At 43.4% G+C, this 9,283-nt stretch overlaps 1 protein-coding gene across 1 annotated transcript; it reads left to right on the top strand.

The window, feature by feature from the left end:
* Nucleotides 1-713: 713 nt before the first annotated feature.
* On the top strand, nt 714-3,646 carry LOC136497327 (sec-independent protein translocase protein TATB, chloroplastic-like). The gene is made up of 6 exons (XM_066493118.1): nt 714-932; nt 1,079-1,197; nt 2,156-2,215; nt 2,295-2,406; nt 2,975-3,097; nt 3,266-3,646. Exons 1-6 carry the CDS (start codon nt 770-772, stop codon nt 3,421-3,423), a joined length of 735 nt encoding a protein of 244 aa, XP_066349215.1. The 5' UTR covers nt 714-769; the 3' UTR covers nt 3,424-3,646.
* Nucleotides 3,647-9,283: the final 5,637 nt, after the last annotated feature.

Consider the following 9,283-nt stretch of genomic DNA (forward strand, 5'->3'; position numbering starts at 1 on the left):
CAAATGCAAGTGAGAAGGTGGGGTTCAGAGAAGGTGTTTTGTGGTTGAGAATATGCGTGCTGCTGTGGAGGTACGTGAAAACAGGACCCAGATAGGATATTGACTGATATCACTGATATTATATTTATTTTTATATTTTTGTTCGGATTTGAATTCGAATACGGATAGTGTCAACCATGTCGGATAGGATATGATTGTATATCAACATCGTAAATATGTGATTTGAGTATTCGATACGGATACGATATCGGATGTTGAATATCTGGACTCGGATACGGACAGATCTGAACCCCTCTAAACGGATTCGGTCTCGAATACGGTCGAAAAATATCTGTACCATTTTTACCCCTGCCCATAGGCCTACAAGTCAGATTGCATTCTTTGGACAAAGGCAAGAAGCTAAAATTTCAACCTTTACCGGTTGGAGGAAATATAGAAAAGTTATGTGGGTGGTGTTGGAGGAAATACAGAAAAGTTATGTGGGTGGTGAACCGTCAAGTAATAACCCTCATGATTCGGAAGCAGCGAAAATCTCGTTTTCATAACGGTGCACACTGGTAGAAAACATTTCGTGGCTTGAGTTCGTGATGGTCAGGACCAGCTACAGACTGCAGCAAGTCAGTCAGTGGCTGTACGCCATCTAGACGGTCGGATCCGAATCAGACGGCTCAGGTTGTACCAATCAGCTGGGCTAAGAGCATCCTACAGCTAGCTGAGTAGAGCGGCCCGCAAGCAAATCCCCTATCTCCAACCTGTGAACCCCAATCGAATGACGCCGACGGCGAGCCTCCTCCTCCCGGCTCCCCCATTCGTCTCCATCTCTGATGTGCGCCGCCTCCAGCTCCCCCCGCGCGGCCGCCACCGGCCTCGCCTCTGCTGGAGGAGCGTGGAGTGGGGCACCGTACAGACCCGGATGGTCTCTTCTTTCGTTGGTATGAGCGAACCCTACTACCCGTGGAATAGATTGCTCTGAGTGCCCTGTTCTTGGGGATTCTTTGATGTGCGGAATCAAATTCAAATCTTTTCTCACATTCGTGCTGGCACGCTGATTTTGTCTTTCTTTGGCGTCTAACTGTAGGGAGCAGAACACGCCGCAGAAACGTTATATGTGCTTCCCTGTTTGGAGTTGGAGCTCCCGAAGCACTGGTCATTGGAGTAGTCGCCCTGTTGGTGTTCGGCCCCAAGGGTCTGGCAGAGGTAAATTATCTGCGTCTACAAGCCTTGTTAGCTTTCTGTTCTTGCCTTCTAGGGGGTGTTTACTCGTTAATGTGCTTGAGAGGTGCTAGCAATTGAGAAATTTTGACCACTGAACGACAAGATTGACCTAGCCACCTAGGTATAGAATTTCAACCCAAAAAAAACAAGTTTAAAAAAAATTGGACCAACTTAGAAGGAACTAGGTGGCATTTTGTTAAGAATAAAATATGCACCCAAAATAGTTAAAAAAATCAACTTCATTAGTATTATGTTAGGACCATCCCTTCTTCTTCAGCTCACTGTTGATCCCTTTGTCCATTCAGATTCATCCCAGTGCATAATTTTTCCTTAGTCCAACTCTCAGTTCAGGCCACTCGGGTCCATTGAGATGCTTGGTTGCTCTATCCTGGCATTATCCACCAGCTGCTGTAATTATGCGCACCTCAATTCCTCCTTATGTCTGATTTTAACGTGATACTTAGCTGACAGTCTAAGGTTGTAAGCTATTAAGTTCCTCCCTGATAGGCTTTAATCGTGAACTCTGTTGGAACTATGGAATTTTTATCATTGACTTCAAACACCATCCCATTTCTATAGAGTTTTGTTTTGTAATCCTTCTTTGAATTCTCAGCATCATTGTCATCGAAAACTGGCTATTTTAAATAGTTTAGGAAAAATATATTGTAGCACATGTGTGCATAAAGGTTCACCTCAAGTTAAATTGAAGACTTCTTTATCTGCCAACAACCAAAGTAAAAAATGATTCTGTTCTCTAACTTTTTTCCAAATTTACTTTTAAACGTTTTTTCCCTCTCTGCTTCTGTGCTTGACAATCATTTCCATATCAGCATATGTTGTCTACAAACCTATGATCTTGAACTATCACTGTTAAACAAGAAATGTTTTAGATGCAGTGCTAACATATGGGTCTTGGCCTCATTTGCTATCTTGTTTCTAGGTAGCCAGGAATTTGGGGAAGACTTTGCGTGCTTTCCAACCAACCATTAGAGAGATACAGGTTGGTCCTTGATTTGTTGTTGCAATATGTTTGAGGATCTTGTTACGTTACGTAATGTAATATGATCTGCTGCACTAAGGATGTATCAAGGGAGTTCAGGAGCACTCTTGAGCGAGAAATTGGAATTGATGAGGTTTCCCAATCGACGAATTATAGGCCCACAACCATCCAACAACCTGCTGCCGACCCAAGTTAGTTGATTTGACTACTTCTGAATTTCTTTCCAATGTTATCATGGCCACTTCAGTAAAAAAGAACTTTTCCTAAAGTCACATTTGAGAATCATGTTTTTCAGTCAAACACCACAGATACCCATAGATGCCCACTTCTGTTTTCATCCCTAGCAGTTATTGTTGGCAAGCCTCTGCTTACATATGCATTATTTGGCTCAGTTATGGTTCTTCTTGTCTTGTTACAGTGTGTCATATACTAACAAACAGCCAGAAGTATGTTATGTATTAACAATTATCAGAAGCCATTAACATTTGGAAGATGATATACAGTCAACCAGATGATTATTTAGCATTTTCCCTGATATTAATGAAGTATATAAGTAATTCCATGTGAGCTTAACACCCATGACCTGTGTTGTGTTCTCTCTTATTTGTTTTTTTTTAAGTGCTTGAAACTGACAAAAATTTATCCGTTTGGTTCTAGCCTTTAACTCAGAGCTCAGAAGATGGGCTTGCACCAGTCTCTAAAGTCATTGATTTCTATATTGCTATGTCAGTGCCTTATTACTATCCATCCTGCATTCAGATGTCAAGCCTGAACCTGCACCTTATACTAGCGAGGAACTCATGAAAGTAACTGAAGAACAAATTGCTGCATCAGCTGCTGCTGCTTGGAATCCGCCACAGCCTGCCACGTCGCAACAGCAAGGTCTGGCATTTCTAGTCTTGCAACAAGTTGCAATTTCTTGAACTATTTAGTATTTACAATACCTGAATTTGCAAAGGCTCCTAGTTTGTGTTTACCCGGGTTAATTTCCAATCTCGAGAATAAAAGAGACATGTACAAGCTAAATTGCTGCACATTGTGATGTTTCAGAAGCAGCGGCCACTACTCCAAGTGATGGCGCAGCTACATCAGGAGGAATCGATGGTCCTGCTGCTCCTGCCCCTGGTCCTGCTGCTCCGGCTCTTGCTGTGAGTAACTCTGACCCAAACCAAGTGAATCAGTCGGAGAAGGCAGAAACAGAGAGATGACTCCGCTTAACAGTTTGACACTGGATGGAAAGAGCACACTGAACAGATCAGGACGAGCAGTCTTGTTTTAATTTTGTAGGCGGTGGAAATAGTTGTATAAGAATAAGAGCGTTTTCATTGCTTAGGCTTGTTCTATAGCAGCAGCAGCATGTGCACGTTGATGCAAAAAGGCTATGTGTATATTTCCCAAGTTTTACGTGGCCGCGATTGTTTCCAATCATCATTCTAACATTCTGAGCGTATTGTAACCACGAGTTTGTATGGATTAAATATTTTTAGCCACGTGGAAAATCTCCGCCTATGGTGGGGCGCCTTTGGTGTCCCAGCATAGCAGGTTCCAAGCCCTGGTAAAGGAGGAGGGTTGTGTTAGGCGTGGCGAGCCAATGTAAAAACCTAGCCACTTAAATGGAGATGAAACCCGAAAGAAAATCGTTGGGGCGTAACCCTTTTAGCGACGCGCCATATCAGAACCCGGGTATGGTGTTAAATGGGCAAGGGCTGGGTCGTCACCCCCGTGACGCGCCGTGTCGTGATTTGGGCATGGTGTCAAGTAACCAAAGATCGGGTCGTCGCTTCCTTAGTGGCGCGCTACATCGGCGCCCGGGTGTAGTAAAAAATGAGTAAGGGTCTTTGCATCAGAGTCGACGGGTGCGAAGGGTAAGGAAGCTAGTCGAACCAACTAGGATCCGTTTAGGTAGTTGGAATGTAGGGTCACTTACAGGTAAGTTAAGAGAATTAGTTGATACCGCGACTAGGAGGCGTGTAAATATATTATGCATTCAAGAGACTAAATGGAAGGGTCAGAAGGCGAAGGAGGTGGACAATACAGGTTTCAAGCTTTGGTACACAGGGACAGTTGCGAATAGAAATGGAGTAGGAGTTTTGATTGATAAGAGCCTCAAGAATGGTGTGGTGGGAGTGAGAAGGCAAGGAGATAGGATTATCTTAGTCAAGCTTGTCGTTGGTGATATGGTCTTGAACGTAATTAGTGCGTATGCCCCCCAAGTAGGCCTCGACGAGAGTGCTAAGAGACAGTTCTGGGAAAACTTAGATGGTCTGGTTAGAGCTATACCTAGTAGTGAGAAGCTTTTTATAGGTGGAGATCTTAATGGGCATGTAGGTACTACAAGCGCAGGTTTCGAGGCAGTTCATGGAGGTTTTGGGTATGGTAGTAGGAATCAGGAGGGGGAGGAAGTTCTGGACTTCGCGGTAGCTTTTGACCTGATGATAGCCAACACTTTCTTTAGAAAGAGAGAATCTCATCTAGTGACCTTCAGTAGCGGATAACACTGTAGCCAGATTGACTTTGTCCTCGCAAGAAGAAAGGACAAACGAGCATGCTTGGATTGCAAGGTGATACCAGGGGAGTGTGTTGTTTCTCAACATAAGCTTTTGGTGGCAGATTTTCGTTTTCAGGTGCGTGCCCGCAGGGATAAACAAGCTAAGATTGAAAGAACAAAGTGGTGGAAACTGAAAGGGGAGACGTCAGAGGTATTTAGGGAAAGGGTTATCAAAGAGGGCTCTTGGAAGGAAGAAGACGACATAAACAATATGTGGGACAAGATGGCAACCAACATTCGGAAGGTAGCCTCAGAGGTGTGTGGAGTAACCAAAGGAAGTGGACGCGAGGCTAAAGATACTTGGTGGTGGAACGAGGAAGTCCAAAGGGCTATTAAGGAGAAGAAAGAATGCTATAGACGCTTGTACCATGACAGGAGTGTGGACAACATAGAGAAGTACAAGGTGGCAAAGAAGACTGCAAAGCGAGCTGTAAGTGTGGCAAAGGGTAAAGCGTACGAGGATCTTTACCAACATTTGAGTACGAAGGAAGAAGAGAAGGACATTTATAGGATGGCTAGGGTTCGTGAGAGAAAGACACGGGACTTCAACCAAGTTAAGTGCATTAAGGATGAAAGGGAGCATCTCTTGGTAAAGGAGGATGAGATCCGACATCGATGGCAAGAGTATTTTGACAAATTGTTCAATGGTGAGAATATGGACACAACCTTTCAGTTGGATGACTCTTTTGATGACACCAATAGGCGCTTTGTGCGGAGAATCCAAGAATCTGAGGTCAGAGAGGCGTTGAAAAGGATGAAAGTAGGTAAGGCGATGGGACCGGATGGTATCCCAATCGAGGTGTGGAGATGCCTCGGGGACATAGCTGTAGTATGGTTAACCAAGCTGTTCAACCATATTTTTCGATCGAACAAGATGCATGATGAGTGGAGGAGAAGTATATTGGTACCAATCTACAAGAATAAAGGGGATATTCAAAGTTGTACAAATTACCAGGGAATTAAGTTGATGAGCCATACTATGAAGCTATGGGAGAGAGTTATCGAGTATCGCTTAAGAGCAATAACGCGGGTCTCTATGAACCAATTTGGTTTCATGCCCGGAAGGTCAACCATGGAAGCCATTTTCTTAATAAGACAAGTTATGGAGCGGTATAGGGAGAAGAAGAAGGACCTACATATGGTCTTTATTGACTTGGAGAAGGCTTATGATAAAATACCAAGGAATGTTATGTGGTGGGCTTTGGACAAACATAAAGTCCCAACGAAGTACGTCGGGCTCATTAAGGACATGTACAACAATATTGTGACTAGAGTTCGAACAAGCGATGGAGACACGGATGACTTTCCGATTAAGATAGGACTACATCAAGGGTCAGCTTTGAGCCCTTATTTGTTTGCTTTAGTGATGGATGAGGTCACAAGGAACATACAAGGGGACATCCCTTGGTGTATGCTTTTCGCGGACGATGTAGTGCTAGTTGATGAAAGCCGGACAGGAGTGAATCAGAAACTGGAGTTATGGCGGGAGACTTTGGAGTCAAAGGTTTTAGACTTAGTAGAACTAAAACTGAGTATATGAAATGTGACTTCGGCACTACTACTCGGGAGGAGGAAGATGTTAGTTTGGAAGGTCAAGTAGTGCCTAGGAAGGATACCTTTCGATATTTAGGATCAATGCTACAGAGGGACGGGGATATTGATGAAGATGTTAGCCATAGAATCAACGCAGGGTGGATGAAGTGGCGGCAAGCGTCTGGTGTCCTATGTGACAAAAGGGTACCACAGAAGCTAAAAGGCAAGTTTTATAGGACGGCGATTAGACCTGCTATGTTGTATGGTGCAGAATGTTGGCCTACGAAAAGACGACATATTCAATAGCTAAGTGTCGCGGAAATGCGTATGTTGCGTTGGATTTGTGGTCATACAAGAAGGGATCGAGTTCGGAACGATGATATACGTGAGAGATTAGGGGTAGCACCAATTGAAGAAAAGCTTGTCCAACACCGGTTGAGATGGTTTGGACATGTGCAACGGAGACCTCCAGATGCACCGGTGCGTAGTGGAATCCTAAGTCAGGATAGTAACGTGAAGAGAGGCAGAGGAAGACCGAAGTTGACTTGGGTAGAGGCAATAAAAGGAGACTTGAAAGGATGGAATATACCCAAAGACTTAGCCTTAGATAGGAGTGCTTGGAAGACAGCTATTCACGTGCCTGAACCTTGATTGCTTCTGTTGGGTTTCAACTCTAGCCTACACCAACTTGTTTGGGACTTAAAGGCTTTGTTGTTGTTGTTGTTGCACGTGGAAAAATCCGGTTCATTTAAGAAAATAGTGCCCTTCGGTTGATCAAATGTATTGTTTTTGTATAAGATTGAAAACGCAATTGAACAGGCGAATTCAATCAAGCACACAAAGAAAATTTGGTCGAACATTAAAAATACAAACGTCAATAACTACTACGTTATTTGGTTTGGAAACATATAAGTGTTTTATTTGTATGTATGTCAAATGTTTTTGTGTTTTAAGAAACGCACTTGAACAGGTGAATACAATCAAACACACAAGCAAAATTTGGTCAAACATTAAAACTGCAAAAATCCATAACTATTACATTACATGTAAGTTATATATGTAGATTTGTATTCAAAATATTTGTAAAATTTCTTATAATTTGAATGATTTTAAGCATATTCTGAAAGAAAACTAGTGGTCAAATATATGCATTGAAACCATGTAGGTCAAATATGCAAGCAGTTGTGATGGAGGGGATACCGCTAAACAAACCAACAGGCGCATCAGTTTAACCTGCGAAGTGCGACATCATACCAGATTTTAAGCATATTCCTTATGCCTAGTCAAGCAATGCCAGCTTCTTGATTAAAAAAATGTTTGAAACGCGTGAATTTGATTTAACATGGTTCAGTGGCATGCGCTGTAGAGTAGAGACAAGAGGTCTTGTTGTCTGTACTCTGTATAGAGTAGCCCGCTTGCATCCCTATCTGCAGTCTGTACTGCATAATTGGGGATTTCGGCGTTATGGATACGCACGAGCGGTGCCGACGTACCATGACGAGGAAAATTCTAGCGATACGCCGCCTGAAGAGTCCAGTCATGGTCACAAACAAGCAAGTACCGAGAGCCTGGCCTTGGACATATTTGGTAGGGCTTTTTTTTTTTTAAGCTCCGACTCCTTCAGAGAAGCCCTCTCAAACATTTTGATGAAGAAATTATTTTTCAATGAAAAAAAAAGGAGTCAAAGCCGTTTTAGAGAAACCACAAATTATGACTTTTATAAAACGGCTCTAACTCCTCCGAAGGAGCCTCTCAGGAGGAGCTCTCCCAGACATCCCCTTATCTTCTTGTGTTGTTGTATTGCTTGAATCTGCAAAAATTAAACACAAACAGACATCCCCTTAGCTTCTTGTGTTCTTGTATTCTTGTGTTGTTGTATTGCTTGAATCTGCAAAAATTAAACACAAACAGACATCCCCTTAGCTTCTTGTGTTCTTGTATTGCTTGAATCTGCAAAAATTAAACACAAACAGAGGACGAGAGTACGAGACAGAGGAGAAGGATCATGGACTACAGCATGCAGGGCTCCAAGGACTCGTACTCTCCCCAAGGCAAGACTCTGCTCGGCTCCTCATATGGTCACTCTAGTGTGCTTTGTTCTTGCAAACTGTTCTAGCTACTTGTTGCCATCTTGCAACTACAGAGCTGCTCTGTTCTTTGTTTCGAGGTGACCATCCAATTTTCGTGTCTTTCATCAGTTCACAACTTGTACGCGGATGCTCAGCCAGGGCTGTATCCACCGCCGCCGCCGGCGAACCCGCAGGGGGGCTACGGCTACCAGTACCAGGGCTACTTCGGCGAAGCGGCTTACACTGGCAGGTGGCCGCAGCAGCCAGCAGCTCCGTCTGATGGGGGCCCTTTCTACTACCAGGACGATGCCGACTGCATCACCTTCCTCAGAGGATGGTATGCATGCATGTTCCAGTTCCTGCTACGATTCTTCAATTAAGCTTTCCACATGCCTTGATGCATATATATACATATACATGTCGCCATGCTGATCCTGTTCTTGTCTACTGAGCCCTGTATGATCGTCATAGCTAGTAACTGAACCGGCATATCAACGACAAATTGTTTCATAGCCACATGGATACAGTAACTGATAATCTCAAATTAACAAAGTCTTACTGTCTTGTTTGCTTGTTGCGGTAAAATAGCTTTCTGATGTTCAGGTTCTTGTGTCCTGGAGAGCTGATGAAAGCTTGTTTGAGATTTTGTCTCAGTCTCAGTCAGTCAGTCGTCTGGTAAATAAACAAGAAGACAAACTGAAAGCAGACTGAACTTGGCACACCGGCCTGCGGTGTGTCCTGAAATTTACAGTAGTATCTCTGAAACCGTGAGCAGCATGACTCAAGTGATTGTGAAGTGAAGGGATTATAGCTGTGTTTCAAAATAAAAACACGTTGGCCTTGTTAGAAAACACAATGCCTCTGAAATGTAGATCAGGGGATAAACATCTTACTTAGATGAAGAAATTGATTTCTCTA

The sequence above is a fragment of the Miscanthus floridulus genome, chromosome 12 (assembly GCF_019320115.1).
Source record: "Miscanthus floridulus cultivar M001 chromosome 12, ASM1932011v1, whole genome shotgun sequence".
Lineage (NCBI taxonomy): Eukaryota > Viridiplantae > Streptophyta > Magnoliopsida > Poales > Poaceae > Miscanthus > Miscanthus floridulus.

Coding starts and splice junctions, on each gene's coding strand:
- LOC136497327 (XM_066493118.1), top strand. CDS start 770: ATGACGCCGACGGCGAGCCTCCTCCTCCCGGCTCCCCCATTCGTCTCC. Junction 1,198..2,155: donor GCCCCAAGGGTCTGGCAGAG/GTAAATTATCTG, acceptor TCTTGTTTCTAG/GTAGCCAGGAATTTGGGGAA. Junction 3,098..3,265: donor TGCCACGTCGCAACAGCAAG/GTCTGGCATTTC, acceptor GTGATGTTTCAG/AAGCAGCGGCCACTACTCCA.